The sequence below is a fragment of the Molothrus aeneus genome, chromosome 11 (assembly GCF_037042795.1).
Source record: "Molothrus aeneus isolate 106 chromosome 11, BPBGC_Maene_1.0, whole genome shotgun sequence".
NCBI classification, from domain to species: Eukaryota; Metazoa; Chordata; class Aves; order Passeriformes; family Icteridae; genus Molothrus; species Molothrus aeneus.
The window spans coordinates 2,779,476-2,798,541 of NC_089656.1; the positions used below are offsets into that span (position 1 = coordinate 2,779,476).

The following is a 19,066-nucleotide window of genomic DNA, read 5'->3' on the forward strand; positions in this document are numbered from 1 at the left end:
AAATTCAAGCCTGAAGTAATTCTAAAGCCCATATCCCTTTGTTTATCCCAAGCATCATCTGCACCATCATTACAGGAAGCTCAGCACTGCCAAGTGGAAGGAGAAAGGTAAATGAATCAGAATGCAAAAGGAATAAGGCAGTGGAGCACCCTTGAAGGAAGGGGAACTTCATTCAGACCCTGCTTTTTTTCCCTCCTGAGGCTGTTCAGTCCCAGTTGCTCCATCAAGGGACCTGATGTCCCTGCCTTCCCCCAGGCCCTGTGCACACACATCCTTGGGTTTTGCTTTCCTCATTTAGGGACCCCCAAGTCTGTACACACAGATTTCTTGGCTAATGTGCCACAAGGAGCAAAGCATCAGACATACAGTCCCTGTCAGGAGTGGTGTGAGAAAATGTGTGGTTTCCAACCAAGCACAGGAACAGAAGACCCAAAAGACTCAGTTTCTGTAGATATGGATGGTGATTGTAAAGAAAAGAGGGAAAGAGCATCTCTCAATTGCCCTGATGTGCAGAAGTGGCAGCACTGGAAGGGCCTGGCTGGAGCATTTTGACCCTTAATCACCACACAGATCTTCTGAAGTGGCTGAGAAGAAAAAGTGACAAAGATGAGACTGAATTTCACAAGATGCAGAATACTCTGACCCTTGGGCAGCAGAGCCCTTGAGGCACTGAAGCAGAATGAGGAGCTGAGGCTCTCAGTTGATAGGGAAGTGCTTTTATTGCACTATTGCTGTGAGATAGTGTCTCATAGGAAAGGGCCTATACAGAATAAAATTAAAATCAGTCAACCAGCTTGTGTATCTCAAGTGGTGACAGATCTCAATCCAGTCATTTATTTTCAAAAATAGATAGATTATTGGTTTGGAGAAAATGATGAAGATGTCCCCAAGAAGTTTGGTTTACTTTGGTTTTGGTTACTTTGGTTTTTTGCTCTCTTGACTGGTGCTAAAGCAGTAAACTGGCAGTTTTGATGCTGATTCACAAAGAAAGCCATAATAAGGAAGAAAGCCACCTTTAATTTCAAGCTCGACTAGAATCATGAAAGGAAAATTAATGTTTACTAAATGAAAAAGGATGATATTGCTGGAGAGAGGAAGTTTTGGTTAAGCTTTTAAGGGAATATTAATAACTTTCAGAAATGGAAACACATAAAACATGTTTAAAATGCCATAAACTGCAGAAAATCCAGGAAGTATTTTATACTGACTTAAGCTCCTCAATATGTTACTACATTTTAAAAATCATGCAAATTGAATGACAGCTGACATATGGGAGGAGGCTTTCTAGTGCAGACACGCTTTCTATGGAAAATTAAATACAGTCTTATATTTAGAATAAATGTTTTGTGGTGAAACTAAAGTCTGCTGATCAACTTCTGCACATTTTTGTAATGCTTCTGAAAATGTCCAGGGGAATCTTAGATGCATCCAGGCTCATTCCCTGGGAATACACTTTCAGGAATCTGCCATTCTGAGAGTCCTCTGACAGGGTGCAGCTGAGTTTTGCCCATGATATGCTGCCAAGCACCATAAATGAATGCAGCTCAGAGATGACAGGTTGCTTTTTTTTTTTTTTGCCAGACACAACAACAAAGTGTCAACCTCTGACAGTTTTTAAAACAGAGCTTTAAAGGAAATATCAAACCTTTTATTATTTTTTTTAACCAGTCAGAGAATAAATGCTCCCAGAAAGAGGGAGGACAGGGAAATTTGTGGGAGTGAAAGGTGCCCTGTGGGAGTGAGTCAGCACTGCATCACTCTGGTTTTATGCTGATAAATACATTTGGGATTAGTGGCATGGTCTTTATGCCATCAAATAAAAGGGCAGGGGATCTGGTTCAGCCATCTGCTGTGGGTGTGCACCACTGCAGTGGGACTGTCACTGCTGCTGGTAATGCACTGGATTTGGTGATAATATCATAGTTAATAGGGTTTGGTGTTTTGTCGTGGTATCTAAAACTCCTTAGGCACCTTGAATCCTCTGCAGAGAATTCCCTTTGTAAGAGGAAATGGAAACACTGAGTGGGTGAATTGCCTGATATAACACAATACAGCACAATCTATGAGCAGCAGGGCAAGACAGGAACAAATCACAGCAGCTTTGGATCCCAGTTCCACAGCCTTAACACCTCAGTGCTGTGACTCCTGTGAAAATCTTGCTGATGGTTGACAGAAAATATTGGTCAAATAAATACTGGTCTGCCATGCTATGGCATAAGAGCTGTAATTGCTTTACTAGGCTAAAGCTCAAGAATGTTAACAGAAACTAAAAAAAAAAGAAAAGGAAAAAAGAAAAAAAGGGGGAAAAAGTGGTGCCTTCTCAATACCATGTAATAAATAAACGCTGCATTTTTTGTAAGACTGCCAAGAATATGGCATAGTCAGGAAAGCAGGGTGAAAGTTGTAGGAGACAACCTCTGTTTAGTACACTGGTGATAAAACAGCTTATTTGTTATTGCTTTCTACACTAAACTATATTTCTTCTGACCAGATTTGCACTGGCAGGGTGGTGTGGGGCTTCCTCTGAAACCATCTGGCCAGTGTTTGATCCCTTATAGCAGCAGGCTCATCAAGTCATTGCTAGCACTTCTTTGCAATGTGAAGAACAAGGTTCACATTCACAGTCAAACCAGAAGCGTTTCAAGCAGCAGAAAAGGGAATATCATACTCATAACACCCTACTAAGTGCCTTGCCTTGGCAGACAAGGAAACAGATACTTCTCTTTTCATCCCAACCACTGCAGACATTGTGAACCAGCCTGCAGGGAAGTTCTTTCTTTGGGGAAGTTCAGTTTAAGAGGACTCAGAGTATGTGACTACAGAAGGTTCAGCCTCTCTTGAGTTGGCAGAACTGCCCTCACACACATAACAGATGCTTCTTCTGCCTCAAAAGAGCACCAGCAAGCCACCTCACCTCTGCTGCAGTCACCAGATCCTTTGCTCATTTTTTCTGCCAATACTGGCAGGTGAGAAGCAGCTTAAATGGCTTCTAGCTTCTAAGAGCAGTGAGATGCAAATGGCAGGAAAATTACTTCCAAAATTATACAATGCTTGCTTGTTTTTAACTGTTTTTATAGAAATTTTCCAACATTCTGGCAAACAAATGGTGCATGGGACAGCGTTATGGAAATGAACAGTGAGCATGGAGATGTGCATGGGAGTGCAGTTTGTGAGTAACAAGGTGTGTGTGCTCTGAAAGGGTAACTTTCAGTCCAGCTAGAGTACTGGTGCTTGCTCTCAGGCTGCTGCAATATTTGCTGTGGCTCCCCTGTGCTGCCCCTGTGCCAGCCCTTCCTCCCTCTCCTCCCCATCACACCCTCTCCTCCCCATCACACCCTAAAGCAGAAGATAAAGAGGATGATAGAATAATGTTAGAAAGTGGTCAATGAGGTAAGATGGCAATCACTGGAAAATCTCAGTCAGATGAGTTTCAGGCTTGGTTTTATTCATATTTGACTTTTAAATTCTGATACAGTCAGAGTGCCAAGCCATTCTGTGTTTTCACCCTTAAGGAGCTTTTACAATATGGATCCTTTGAGATGTATTTTCCACCTTTTTTCAGCTCCCAGATAAGCATGTATATCCATCTTAAAAGTTCTAACTGAAAACTCTTACAGCTTGGTGAATTCAGTAACCATATGGCAAAAATGCAATAATATTTTTTCCCCCACAGACTTATGTAGAAGATTACTGATACTTTCTCTATTTTTTATGTGGCAAAATCTCCTATTAGAAAAGTCTATGCCATTTTAACATGACTGACTGCAGTCCAGAGAGCACACAGTGCCAAATGCAGTGTCCAGTAAATAGTACAGCTCTTTACTGTGTCCCATGAGGAAGCAGAGATCCTTCCTGGTGCTCAGGCCCTCACCCATCACCACAGTCCTGTCTCCAGCCCATGGACTGCCTGCTCTGTGCCTCAGGAGTTTCTGTGGTGTTTGCAATCCACCAGAGATCTCTCAGGATATGCTGTGCCCTTGATGTCACTGTCACATTTTCTGAAAAATCTTCTTTGCCCAGGATTCTTCTCCTGGGAAGCTGAGAAGCCTCAGAGAGAAGTGTAAACAATAATTATCTGATTTGCTTCTCCCTGGTTTGCTGCTCTGGAATGTGGCTGGAGATTGTTTACCAACAGGTGAATGTTTGATTGGTTCCATGTGAATTGGTTTTAATTAATGACCAATCACCATCAGCTGTGTTGGACTCTGAGGAGTCAGTCACAGGTTTTTATTATTCATTCTTGTTAAACCTTCTGTCTGTTTCCTTCTCTTTAGTATAGCATAATATAATATAATATAATATAATATAATATAATATAATATAATATAATATAATATAATATAATATAATATAATATAATTATTTATTTTATTATTATATTATATATATTATTTTTATTATTTATTATATATATATTTTATGTATATATATACATATATACAGAGAACATAGAAAAAAAGACAAAACCCAAACCAGCATCAGTTCCAGGACTAACACAGTGGTGAAGTAGCTAAATATTTGGTTAAAGTTTTTTCAAATGTTTAATATCTTGTCACAGACAGGAGATTTATGCATTAGCATTAGGATGGGAATATATGTATTAATTTTTTCTTGTGTACCATGTGCAAATGTGCTTGACTTAGAACAAATCCTTTAGTATGTCTGTTTAAGAATAATGGCATGATTATTGCAGAAGGCAAGTTTTATATCATGAAATCCTAGAGCTGTGGAATGGTTTGGGGTGGAAGGGAACCTTGAAGATCATCCATTTCCAGCCGCACTGCCCTGGGTTTAGGACACCTTTCACTAGTTCAGGCTGTTCAAAGCCATTCTTGCCTTGGTATGAAGCATCCACAGATTCTCTGAGCAACCTGTGCCAGTGCCTCACAGGGAAGAATCTCCTCCTTACATATGATCCAAGTAATATCTTTCAGTTTGAAGCCATTCCTTGTCTTTTTGTCCCAGGCCCTTGTCCAAGTCCCTCTCCAGCTCTCTTGGAGCTGCTTTAGGCACTGGAAGGGGCTCTGAGCTCTCCCTGGAGCCTTCTCTTCTCCAGGTGAGCACCCCCACCTCTCCCAGCCTGGCTCCAGAGGGGCTCCAGCCCTTGGAGCACCTCCATGGCCTCCTCTGGACTCTCTGCAGCAGCTCCAGGTCCTTCCTGTGCTGGGGACCCAGAGCTCTGCAGGTGGGGTCTCACCCGAGCGGGGCAGAGGGGCAGAATGTGACACGCTGCCCACACTGCTGTCCAGCCCAGGACAGGGCTGGCTTTCTGGCTTGCCAGTGCAGGTCAGGTTGAGCTTCTCAGCCACCAAGACCCCCAAGTCCTTCTCCTGCTCTCAAGGCACTCTCTGCCCAGCCTGTGTTTGTGCACCAATGCATGTGCAGGGAGCAAATATAATTATACATGGAGAATTACTGCAGTGACATTGTGTTCCTCTATGGGGTATGACCATCACTCACACCACCTCTCAGTTTTTATCCTGAGTTCCCCCACTGAGAGCACTCTTCATACACACCAAGAAAACAACTGTCCCAAGGGAAGTTATTGTGTCTTTAATGACCACAGGAATATCTACTGTATTTAACACATTGCTCTGGGAAATCTGTTCTGCCCACCCCAAATGGTTTTCTGTCTTAAGGATATCTGATCAGAGTGATGTGTGTTATAGAAATAAACTACACAGACAGCATGTTTGTCAATCAGCAGAAAAGGCCCTACACCCTCTATCCTGGGCACATGTACTTCGTAAGCATTGGTTTCCAACAGATAAATGTAATCAAGGTTTATATGCTCACAGAAGCCAACAGGATGGGATTTTTTCACTTGGAAGATCAGAAGAAAATTGTAACTAATGTTGTGGAAAATTACTTTGATATTGCTTTCTCAGTACAGCATCACAATTAGGTAGCAATGTGAAGCACAGGGAAAGAATAAATGAATAGTAACAAATCAACACAAACAGCTACTGTCAGGAGTACTTTGCTCAGTGAAAGTAATGTAAGCATTACTTAAAGTTTTATGACTGTGGATTTTATACTGGTTTAAGTATTACATCAAGGTCTCACTGTCATGCTTGCTAGGACTTAAACAATCAAGAACAATTTCTGAAACAGACAGATAAAACTGAAGTACCAAAGTATTTTTATTAATCTCGTTTCATAAGTTGTTCTATCCTAAATTAAAGATGACTGAACAGACTAACAATGAAAAATGTCCTTTTGGACAATGCAAAGGTTCCTATGCTGCTTTTTAGTGGAAAATGAGTGTTACCAACTTCTCTCCAGCCCTGCTGATTCCAGCATCTGGCAAATGTGTTTTACTACACAGGAAATACAAAAGCAAAGGCTAATCCAGTAAAGCTTTTCCATACAGAATCTGTTGTCCTAAGTAGCTTAATGATTTGTGCATTTGTTCAATTCTCTCGAGAGAGCAATCAGGCAAGCAAATTATAGAAATATCCCATCTCCATTAGAACCAGGGCCCTTTATGAGCACAGCACTCTGAGCACAGCCAGGGAAGGATCCTCCTCAGCATGCCAAAAATGTCACCTAGGATTGACAGAATTTCACAGCAGACTGTCCAGGAAGGAAATATGCCAGCCTGTATTTTTAAATGGAATTAATGGATAGTTTTAGCTGTGTTCTTTAAGTCACCTAATGTGTTTCAGTGATAACTGGTATCATTTTCAAAAGCAGTGAATATGAGGAGTTTCTCAGTCCACTGGGAGTTGAAAGCACTTAACACACATGAAAATCAGCCAAACAGAAATAAAAGTAATTGTATCGAGCACCATTTACTCAAGGGTGCAGTCTGGCTCCTATTAACATAAATAGTAATTGAATGTGAGAATTGAGGAATTGATTACACACCTTTGGCAGTAACAGCATGGTTGGCATGTTTGTGTTTTAGGGATCCACAGCAATCGAGCACATTACACAGTGAGTTTCCCTGCCAGGGGCAGGAGCTCTGTTCAAACTTGCTTTAATTTAAATATGCTTGGGTGTCCCCTTCTCCAGTTACACTGCTCTCAAAAATCCCTTCCCAGAGCACTACAATCAGCAGTGTTCAAGAGGTTTATGGCAGAGAACCGGTCAAGATGAGGGACAGACAACAAAAAAAAAAATAGAAAATTAAACTCTTTTTGAGACCACACTAGAAAATCTTCTCTTTCAGGAGCAAAAAATTAACTTTTCAATGTAAAGTTACTCATTCTTAGATGCATGAGAGTACTGCCTGCATTTGCTGTCCATATATCTTTCCCCCTAGCCTAAACTCCTGGCCAGTTTCAGTCAAATATGGCCAGTACCTCTGTTTTTAATCTATAAACTCTTTTGCATCTAAGCATACAAAAATAAATTGCAAAAGCACTGAAGGAACTAGTTAATTCCCTGCTTTGCACTACACTGCAGATTCATTACTTCTATAGTTTCAGCTGAGTGGCTGCTTTCAAAATTGGTGTTTGTGCAGTTGGACTAAATAAACAACATATTAAAGTACAGATTGTTTAGTGACATGGAAACAAGCACTTAACAAAGCTAGACACAGAAATTAGCAATTAATGTAATTATTTAAGGGTTCCCTGTGTTACAGTTCAGCTTATTTAAAAATGTTAGCAATGATTTAAAATAGACACAGTTGTGTTTGCTGTACAATGAAGATGTCAAATGAACAAACGTTTTATGAGGCATTTGTTTAGTCAGGGGACAATTTCAGAGCAAACACAGGGGCCAAACCCCAGGACACAGTGGCATTATCCTGGATGAGAGTAACTGCACTGGCATTTGTCTAGGCTCTAAAGCAGCCTTCATTACAGCCACAGTCAAAGAGAAAAGGACTGCAAGTAAATCAAGAGATCTTGGGTCCTTTCCTACTTTTATGCTTCCCTTTTAAAGGAAACTACTATTTCAGCCCACAATTTTCTAGTTCTCCCATCTCTGTGGCCTTTGTGGCTCTCCACAGCTTCAAGTTAGTAGTGCAGGAAGAGGACATGCATATGAATAATAGTTATGAAAGGTTTAATTCAAGTTAAGCAAATTAAGTGAATGCATCCTAAAGTATTTCAAGTTTCTGATGTGACTCGTTCATACATCTCTTATTTTGCATCTCATGACACACTGAATACCATAAGCAAGTAAAGGTAAATTCAGAGGTGTGCATCTCCAGGAACAGAACTTTTGATGAAATCTCTCATTTTTCACATTTATTGTGATATAGTTGGTAGCAAAAGTTGGTCTCAGCTTTAGCAGCAACTTAACTCCACCCAGCTGGACCCTATGCACATTGACAAAAGTCCTGTATAATCAATTAATTGGCTCTTGGAACTGTTTTTTTCAGCATTTTTTTTTAAACAAATTGATAATTACTTTCAAGGTAGCCTTCATTAAGCATGACACACATTTTTTGAGGTATCCTCTGAAATATGTAAAATACATTGAGAATATAAGTACAAAATATTGACCATGAAAAGGCAGGTGATTCAAATAGAAACAGGAATGCTAACCTGGTGTCTGCTGATGAACTATTTCTTCTGGATCCTGCAGGTGAATGAAGACCACGAGCCCAACTGCTCCAAACAGCAAGATGAAGGAGAACATACATGTCAGCCTCATAATTACTGTTCTCAGATCAATCCAGCTCTGGCCCAGGAAAAGAACTGCATGTGATTTCCAGGGCACTCTGCACTCATAGTCTTCGTCCTCTCATCTGGAATTCTGGTGTAATATATCTACAAGAAGTAAAAAAACCAAACCAAACTTAGCAGAGAGTGCATTTATTTTCCCAGTGCAGATCAGTAGATTTAAGTTCTCATTTAGACCAAATAACTGATTTCTCTAGTATTTCTTTTGTACAGTTAATTGCAATCATCCAGTCTATTTCTGTCCCATCAGTTGTCTTTTAATTTTTTGTCCTTTTTTGTTTAACATGTAGAAAAGATGATGTAGTATACGGTTAAAAATTGCATTTTGGGAAAAAACGGTCACACCACAACTTCAATTTTCAGAGAAATCCCTCTCAATTGTTTGCTTAGAATATGTCACTTTTTATTTTTATTTCTCACTGATTAAACAATATGAAAACCATAAAGGGAGATAATGTATGGGGAACAATCATGAAAGCTGCACCTTTGTGCCTAACACAGAACTGGCAGCTGCTGCTTCACCTCTGAGGAGAAACAGCCCAACTCAAACCAGCCACCACAGGTCACCCACTGAGGCAGCTCTGTGCTGTGCCAGTCCTGCATTTGGCAGTAACACAAGAATTCAGTAACACAAGAATTCAGTAGCACTGCATTAGAGCACAGGCAGTGGAACTGGTTCCCAAAATGTAACCAGATTTCTCAGTAGCACATTACTGAACACAAGGGCTCAGCTGGAGGTCAGCACCAGGCTGCAGGGGTAGCAATCACTTTGCTTGCTCAATATTTTTACTGCAAATGTGACCTGCTCTAAAGGAAAGTTTCTGAAGCTGGTCTTTGTTTACAAAGGGGATTTTAAATACAGAAGGACTGTATAACATCAGTTTGCAGGAAGGATGGGTTGTGGAGAGGTGATGATGCAAAGTAGTTATGTCAGGAAAAGTCTTTAAAGATTTGTTCTTACTGTGCCTGGAATATTTGGTTTTGGGGCAACTCGTATGCTTTTCATGGTTTCCTTAGCAAGCTTTTAATTTTCTGTAGTGTACTGCCATTCTAAAGTTCTAAAAGGCATCAATGAAGAACATGAGGTGTGAAAGATGAAGTCATTCTGTGACTCTGACTGAAAAGGTTATTAACATTATTTAGTGGCAACTATATTTATTCAGTGTGTAAAGCAGCCAGAGCTCCAGGCCAGGAACACTGGGGGATGCTTGGATCTTAAATGAATGCAGAGCCCTGCATTCCCTCTCTGCATAAGCAAATTCAGTTTTATTCTCTGTTCAAATTATGGCAGACAGTAATTGTGTATTTTTTTTTCACCTTAAACTTTTCTCACACCTTGACAAGTAAAACTAAAAGAAAATATTGCTAATTTTTTCAGCACTAGCAAAGCCAGGTTGTGCAGGTCCATCTGTGCCTTTTGTGAATCTAGTATGGATGGACATTTGCATTTACTCCCTGTATTTACCTTTAAATGCCAAATGCTCTAAAGCACCAGGGGAGTCAGATTAGCCTTCAAAGTAACTGAGCTCCAGTTCCAACCACTGCTGGTATGAGCACACAGGGAACACATCCCACCCTCTCTGGTTCCCTGCAGGGTTTGTTTGGCTGCACAGGCAGGGGTTTGGATGAATGGACACTTCCAACCAAACCCAATGGTGGCAAGGCCAGAACAACACCAAACTCCCACCATCACTTGGTAAATCTGTCCAGTCAGAGCTTTCTAAGAATTGCATTTGGTTTCCTGACATACAGGATTTCCTTTCTGTCACCTATTCATATTCTCTGCACGCCCATGGGGAGGAGGAAGCTCCAACAGGCACAAGGCAGGTGCCCTGCCCGAGGGTTTCCAGGAGGGCCACGATGATGGGATGATGATGATGATGATGATGATGATGATGATGATGATGATGATGAGAGCAGGAGGGACCCCCATCCTGGCAGCCCTGGGTGCTGCCCCTGCCTGTGGGAATGCCCCCAGTTGGAGGGACACAGAGCTGGTGAGAAATGCAGAATCTCTGAGAGGGAGTGGCTGCAAAACATCCACCCCCAAATAACAAGGGGTTTATATTTGCTTAGTGTTGAATTCTAAGATCTTTTTTTAACGAATTATACCCTTGAGCAAGTACAGGTTTCTAAAACAATTATTATAATTAGCTTAAAATATGAAACCATTTTCCCTGGATTTCATTTGTTGAAATGTTTTTGTTTGAAGTAGAGGCAGTATCAAGAAAGGAGATCCCTAGCCAGGTTTTAATTAGTGCAAGAAATGCTACAATAGCAGTTTTTAACAGTTAGAGTGTTTACATTATTCCACATCCTGTAGAATATCTGTGTCCAGGAATACAAAACCTTTTAGGTTAGACATTACAGCCTCCTCAGGACACCTCAAGATACAACAGTAACACAGCTAGCTGAAAGCATATATTTGAAAGAATAAAAGGCCACTTTTATTCTTTAGTTTTAGTTTAGTTTAAACACTTTAGTTTTGCATAACTAAAGAAAAACTGCTGCTTGTTGCCTGTAGCCATTGCATGTTTCTGCAAGCAGCAAGCACAGGAGTCTGAGAAAGAAAAAGAGAGATCCTCTTTCCTCTCAACAAAATGACTACATCTCAACAACACACAAACATCAGAGATCTTTAAATGATGGGTCTAAGCTTTCCCCCTCCCTGTTCTCCTGTAATTATTTTTCCAATCAGTTGACTTTAATGAGCATGTCCTCTGTGAGCCAAGCTGGTGAATGGCTGTGGCTGGTTTAGGGATGCTGAGCATGTGCTTCCCAAGCCCTCCCAGGCTGCTCCTTGAGCTCCAGGAGCAGAGGAACTCTGGAAGCAGTTAGCAACGACTGATAAATGTGAACAAAGTATCCTCATTAAGGAAACATTTGAAAATACCCTTTACACTCCAATCACATCATTTTAAAGATGGATGAGGGAAAAAGCCTACAAAAAGCCTAAGTGCAGCTTGACCTAACAGTTTCATCAGGCAGCACTTCCTCAGGCATGTGATGGATGCTTTATGAGGGAGCTCTGGACTGACCCACCCAGTGTCCCAGCATCTGGGGGGCAGAGTTTGGATCAATCCATACCCTTCAACTTGCACTTTGCAGTCTCATTGTTTAACTGTGCTCCTCACAATGGACAAAAACATACTTTTATAATTCTTAGCATTACCCAGAGTGCAAGCAGATAAGGTTGCAAGCAGCTTCCAATCTGAACTCCATTTTGAGCTGCCCTGAACCTATTAAACAGATGGAAAATGATTCATTATAATGTGCAATAATGAATTGAAACATCTAACTTCTAATTTATTCTTCCTTATTACATTCCTATGATGGATAAATCTCCTAGGTACCAATATCTATTTTCCTAAGCTTTCCCATTACCATGGTATGTGACTGCCCTGCACTTGAAAGCAGCACAAGTATGAGTGTGCACAGATAGCAATTAGCACTCAGCACTTTCCAGTTCAAAGACATTTATCAATCACCACAGCTCTCCCATGAATTGTGAGCTGAGGAAGCATTAATATCAGATAGGAGAAGGGGTGTTGGATCATTAATGCAAGACTGGTAAGGAAAAAGATGTACAGTTTTAGGTTAAAAAAAATCCAAATATGTTTCTGGAAAATACTTAAATATTATAGCAAAATTTCCAGGCAGCAAATATTTTCTTTACAAACACAGAAGCAGAACTAATTTCTCCCTGCTCCCAAGCAGTATGGGAAGACCCTGCAAAGATTTATTTAAATCTTCTGACAAAAGTGCCTCTGAAAGTAGTGCTATGTAGGCCTGCTTTTGGCAATCTCTGTCTGGAGGCCTAATGACCACACACTTTCACTGTGAGCAGTTTGCTGTTCCAGCACTGCATCAGTCCAAGAAAGAAAACACCTCTGCTGTTTGATCCCTGGTCTGAGGTGGGTCAGGCAGGCTGCACTCAGGGTGTCTGATAGCTCAGGGCTGTTTGTTCATCCAGGAGTGCTGCAGACATGATATGCTCTGCCTTGTCTGCTGTAACAGCACTGATGAGATACAATCTAAGGGCATGCTGTAATCCTTGGGTAGAAACTCAGGAGCCAGCCTTTGGTCCATCTAGAACTGGATCTTTCCCTAACCACGCTGGTGCATCAAAGGAAAGCAAAATGAAACCCTGCAGAGCAAAGTGGCAGGATAAGCTGTCCCATTTTCCCCAGGAAAAGGCTTGTTATCTTCAGCTGAGGTCAGTATGAGTGTAGGAAATCTAGGACTTAGAAAAACATGGGATCAGGGTATGCAGCCCTCACAGCACTGCCAGAGCTGCTTACCAAGAGCTTGGCCATTTGCAGGGAGCAGGAGGGACAGAGGGTCCAAGGCTCCTACAGCCCCTCCTTGCCCTCTCTGCCTGCTCATGCAGCCACCCTGCAGAGCCCAAGCTGCCTGGCCCTCTTTGAAATTGGTGCTGCTGTGCTGTCCCTCCACTGCAGAGCTGCTGGTGACCAGCCCAGCGAAATCAGCCTGAGGATGAAAGGCACTGTGGCAAGATGACAGCAAAAAAGGGTTTTTTCCTCTGTGGAACCAGGGGAAGGGAAGGATCAAGGTGTGCCAGAGGCTGTAAAGGTGCAGGGCACCTTTATCCTCTCCCTTCCTGAGGCTTCACTGCAAGGTGCCAAGGCAGCTGCCAGTGAATCCAGGAACACAGACTAATTCCAGCATCAGCATTGTATATTGTTGTATGTGCATCAGCAAGTCAACAAAACACCCAAATCCTTTGCAAATCACTAAAGAATTTATTGCTAAATTGGACAATCACAAACCACCTGTGAATGAATGTAAATGCCTAGTTCACACAGACATGGCAAACTTCATTTCTCACGCTGTGTGAGGTTTAGCTGCTCTTCCTGCAGCTGGGAGCAGGCTGGTGCCTCAGAGCAGAGCTGTTTATTCAAGGGGAGCAGCAGGATGCAGGCGTCTTTTGGAAGCAGGGATTCAGGAATCAGCACCTTGTGTGCTGTTGGATGATCAGGTGCAGAGCAGCAGAGATCAGCTTGGGCCCTCCTGCAGCTCTGCTTGTGCCATTCCTGGAGGCAAACTGGGGCATCCCTCTGGTGCTGTGGAGCTCTGGGGAGGTGCCACTGGCCAGGTTCTGTGTACAGAGAAATGTGGCACTGCAAGGCACAGCCTCAGTGCTGTCCTACTCTAGATGGCCTGCCCCAGCCAAAGCACCACTGCTGGGATTGCCAGTTCAGAGAGAGACACTTTTTAATGCAGAAATGGTTTTCTAAGTCAAGGTTTGCCTGACAGCAATAAAAACTACATGTTAAATTTCAGCACTCCTGATCTGGAGAAGTTTCACTGGGAGATGTTGGCAGTTGGGAGATGTGAGGGCTTTTTTCTTCTCTTGGGTTTTGTTTTGGGTGTCCTGAAAAGGGATCATAATGAAGCACTCACTTTCTGCATTACTAAGATAATTTTACTTGTGTAATGTAGTTAGATGTCAGAATTCAGGACATCCCTCTGGCTTTCCTGGACTGCCAAGACCCCTGCCAGGGGGCTCAGAGACCCTGGCACAGAGCCCAAGGTGCCCCTGTGGGTTTGATTATGACCCATAGAGCAAATTGCCAACCTTAGATGAAGATCTGCAGGCCATGACAAATTAAGTAGAATGATAGTGAATTTATCACAGGGTGAAAAATCGATTTTTGGGGTTTTTAGAATGGGGGTTCAGGGGGAAAGATGGAGGGATCTGGGCATGTCCTGTCCTTCTCCTTCTTCTTCTTGGCCTCCATCTTCTGCTGTGATGGTGGCACTCACAGATTGGTTTAGAGTAGAAGCTCACTGTCTAACACAGGTGATGGGCATTGGAAAGTAATTGTAAATACTGATATTGTACAGATAGTTTTTAGTATAAAAAGATAACCCTGCCCTGGGGGCAGGCAGAGTGCCTGGAACTGTCCTGTTGAGCAGACCTTGGTTGGACAGGAGAAGGAATTTTATAGATAAGGAACAATAAACAACCTTGAGACCGAGAAATGAAGAGCCCTGGCTGCTTCTTCAACCACCAAGCTAAGAAAAGAGACTTTCTAATGTATCTGGGGGTCACTGTGAGCAGCTGGAGATCCCAAGAGTTAGAGACTGGAATAGTGATACTGGGCAAATAGCTGAATTAAGAAAAAGGGAATATTATTACTACAATAATATAGGAAAAAATTTACTATTATTACTGAAGTGATCTCTTCTAGATCCATTAGCTGCTTCTAGGAGGTGTGTGAACACAGCTACTTCTCACTGTGCAGCTGAGCCAAGCATGTGTTTCCTGCTTCAAGGCACTTACAGAGACAAAAGGCTTCAAAGACTGAGGGACTCAAGTGTCCAGTGTGTTTTACCCCTGACTCCTAGATCAGGCTTATCATAACATTTATAGAAGCAAAGATTGGATTTATAAACATTATTCATATTCACCAGCAAAATGAACTTTTAATAGGAATTTTACGAAAGTAGAAATGGAGATGCTAAAAGTCATCTGTCAGCATTTCTTGGAAATAGGAAATGCAAATGACTCCTAAGTATCCCAAATCCTCTAGCTTCTTTAGCATAGAAAGAAGTAGGAAACTACTAATCCTGTGGCTGCTTCCATTCATTAAATGTTCCTCTTTGGGTGCTGTATTTTCTATTACTATATTCAGGCTCACGTATCAATAGAACAAAAACTTTGATTTTTCCTGAGGATTGGGAAGGACAAATTTGTTTCCAGGTGATATTTGAAATCAAAACATTTTGTCTGGCTTATATCAACTACATATATAATTATGTTCTTCTTTGTGTAATAATAGAAATTATGCATTTTGGAGAAAGGTGAAATACTAACTTTAAAGTTGAAACTGTTCAAAATATCCTGCTCCTGAAACATCGCCAAAACCCTCTTCTGAAAAGATCTGGATTCAAATTTTCCCTTCCTGTAGGGAAAGGAATTAAACCTACTTTGATGAAATCAATGGAGGAATTGAGGGCTTATCCAGCTCTGAAATCCTTTTAAATCAGGAATGAAATACTTGAGTGGAGAGGGGTGGCTCAGCCTGGTGTCCTCAGGACCATGATGGTGGCTCCAGTGGGTATCTCCTGAGCACTGCACAGTTCAGCAGCTGGAATTCAGGAAGGGAATGCCCTGTGTGACTTTGTGCTACTTTACACTCTCCATTTCCCCAAGAGGAGAATCCTGCAGAGGCAGGAACTGGCACTTGGGTCAGTTGGACCTGTGGGAGCCCAGCACATCCCTCTGGCTGTCCAGGATGGCCAGAACCCCTGCCAGGGGCTCAGAGACCCTGGCACAGAGCCCAGAACACCTGTGGGTTTGATTATGACCCATGGAGCAAATTGCCAACCTTAGATGAAGATCTGCAAACCACAACAGTTTAGGTAGAATAATAGTGAACTTATCACGGGGTGGAAAAGTCGATTTTGGGGTTTTTAGAATGGGGGTTCAGGGGGCAAGATGGAGGAATCTGGGTGTGTCCAGCCTTTCTCCTTCTTCTTCTTGGCCTCCATCTTCTGCTGTGATGTTGGCACTTTTAGATTGGTTTAGAGTAGAAGCTCACTGTCTAACACAGGTGATGGGTATTGGGAAGGAATTGTAAACATTGTACAGGTAGTTTTTAGTATAAAGACATAACCCTGCCCTGGGGGCAGGCAGAGTGCCTGGAACTGTCCTGCTGGATGGGCCTGGCAGGGCAGGAGAAAGAATTTTATAGATAAGGAACAATGAACAACCTTGAGACCCAGAAATGAAGAGCCCTGGCTGCTTCTTCAAGCACCTGGGCTGGGAAAAGAGACTTTGAACAATCTCGGGGTCACAGCGACCCAAAAGACCTCAAGATGGACCTACTGAGCTTGGGACCAGCCCGAGGAGCTGCCACCTTTCCCCTGCTGCCCAAGCAACCTCTCCTGCATCCCAGTGATCCTGGCTGCACATGCTGAGTGACCACCTCTGCTGCCTGCCACCAGGGCACTCCAGCAGTGTGGCAGCAAATTAGGCAGAACTTACTGCCTGTTAACAGCTCTGTTCTCCAGTCACTGGTGTCATTACACGTCTTGGCTTTCAGCATCTCTTCCAATTATGCAAAATGGGGAATTCTGGACAGGATGAGATTCCTGAAAATTACAGGAGCTTCTTTTGCTCATCTATACATCATTTACCCAAAAGAGTGTGGAAAGGAGGGTGAGAGGCTTTCTCTTTCTCTGGTGGAAACTTGTTTTGTCAGGTATTTGTGGGTCCAGTTCTACACTCTCACATACACCAGTGTTGTCCTTTGAATCCACACAGTGCTAGAAGGGATATTAAAGCTATATAATGTGCCAAAGCCTGAATTTCAGCATAATTGCAGAAGGATGTGGTATTGTTTGATGTGGCTGAAGTCAAGAGTGGTAATGTATGACCCCTTTTTCCCACTCCAAAAGCCCTGGCAAATCTGCTAAAGCTGCTCCTCTCACTTCCATCACACATTGCAATAGGAAGTGGGCACTTCTAGTTTCCACTTTCATCTACAATTTAAGACCAAAAGGGACAGCACTCAGTAAACAAACAAAATAATCCTTTCAAAGTCAAGAAGATTTCTTTCCTATCTTTCTGGGTGCAAATTGTAGCAGGCTTCATGTGTTACTAATCTCCTCAGTACTGCAGCAGGGCCTCAGCAAGTCAACACACACCTCTCCAAGATCCTCGAGGGTTTATAATTCTATTCCTAAACTAAAACATAATCTCAAAAGCAGTTTCCCCTTGAAATGAAAAAAGTTTTTTACTGTGTTTCAAATTACCATCTCACAGGAACTGCACAGTGACAGTGTAAACAGTGAGTGTCAATAATGCACTTGTCCAGCTTTTATCACACTGGAGGGGAAGGCACACAATTTGCACAGCAGCCCAGCCTTTGCAGGATTTACAGGCATGTTATCCACATCCAATATTACATATAGAAAGAAATATGCTGTGTGGAGAACGCTGAACTCCTGTAAAATACAGCAGAGAAGTTCTGGTTATTCAGCTGCCCACTTGGTTCTCATTACAGCCCAGTTTGAAATGCCTCCCTTCCTTCCACTTGCCTCAATCTCTCTTCTATTTAAAGTTACTCTCACATCCTCCAAGGTTTTTTTAGATTATTACACTGTCATATAACAGTTATATGATATTATACTACTTCTTCAGTTGTCTGGCTTTGTTTATCTTTTCCATAGATTTCCTGGGTATTTCAAATGAAAATGTTTTCTCTCAGAAGTTCAATGCACCTGGAATAAACTGGATTTCCAAGGGTACCAAACAAGTGATTACCCCAGATATCCTTCCTCCTTTTATGTCAGTGTGCAGCAAATGTAAATTTGAATTTTTCCTTTATAAATTAATTTTTCTTTGCAGTTTTAGGTGTGTTATGATAAAGAGGAAAAGATGACAAAACTTAAAGATTTTATGAGCAGCTGATACATATGTATATATGTGTATAAAAAGTTAATATGTTCCTTTCTACTGGGTAAAAGTTTTATTCCCATGTCACACCTCTTGATATTACAGGATTTTAAATAGCTTTTATAGCAATAATTTTGAGTGGTTTTATGTAAATATATGTGTGGGGCTCTCTTCCTCAACATTATGGCTTAACTTTACCATATATAATATGTGGTTCATGTAATACAGTGCAGAGATTTATGATTCCTCTGTGGTATTTCCTTTTTCTAAAGGACAAAAGTATCTGAAGCAGAGAATCTGTGTCTGGGAGTCATAAGTAAGCAAAGGAAAAAAAGAAAGGGAAAACTGAAATGGTCCCTGTAACCTAGAAAATAAAAACCTTTATCACCAGTGAGGGTGGTTTTAATTGTGGAAACAAAATACACCAAAATTTCTGCAAAAGCAGAAGGAAAACAAGCTCCTGACTCAGACTGGGTGGGTTTGTGGTGATGTTCTTCTAGAGGAAGAACAAAATAGGTCTCCTAACCTTCAAATGGCACATGTTTGTGGAGAGGGTTCCTTTATCGACTCTAGGACCTTCTGTAATGGTGCACATTTGACTGTTCTCAGCTAATACTGACTCTTAATCCTTCTAGCCATCATGAGTAATTTGTTTCTTATTGAAATTTCCCTTCTCCCTAATTAAAGATCTGTTTATTCAAGGTGCCTTTTCACTTAGACTATGCCTGTATGCCAGAGCTGAGATATTTTCTCTTGTTCTTGATTTGGCCAGTTAAAACAAAGCAGTCAGTTGAGAAGGCATAGTCTAAATCTAGATCTACTTGGGAAAACTGGTTTTGTCTTTAAAATGCCTTTTATATTTTGATTCCAAATGAAACTTTTACCCTAGAATAAAGCAAACTGAAACAAATATTTACATTTTATTTTGAAGTGCAATTTCTAAACAAGAGGAAATAGAATTTTTATTTTTATTCAGTCATTGTGTTACTGCAGCATACAA

At 41.6% G+C, this 19,066-nt stretch overlaps 1 protein-coding gene across 1 annotated transcript in view; it reads right to left on the reverse strand.

Annotated features, from left to right (window-relative positions):
• Positions 1-19,066, reverse strand: part of CHST8 (carbohydrate sulfotransferase 8) — a 208,719-nt gene that overhangs the window by 154,599 nt on the left and 35,054 nt on the right. The window contains exon 2 of the mRNA XM_066557598.1: positions 8,502-8,726. Coding sequence (XP_066413695.1) covers positions 8,502-8,610 — 109 coding nt within the window. The 5' untranslated portion in view covers positions 8,611-8,726. The remainder of the gene's footprint in view (positions 1-8,501; positions 8,727-19,066) is intronic.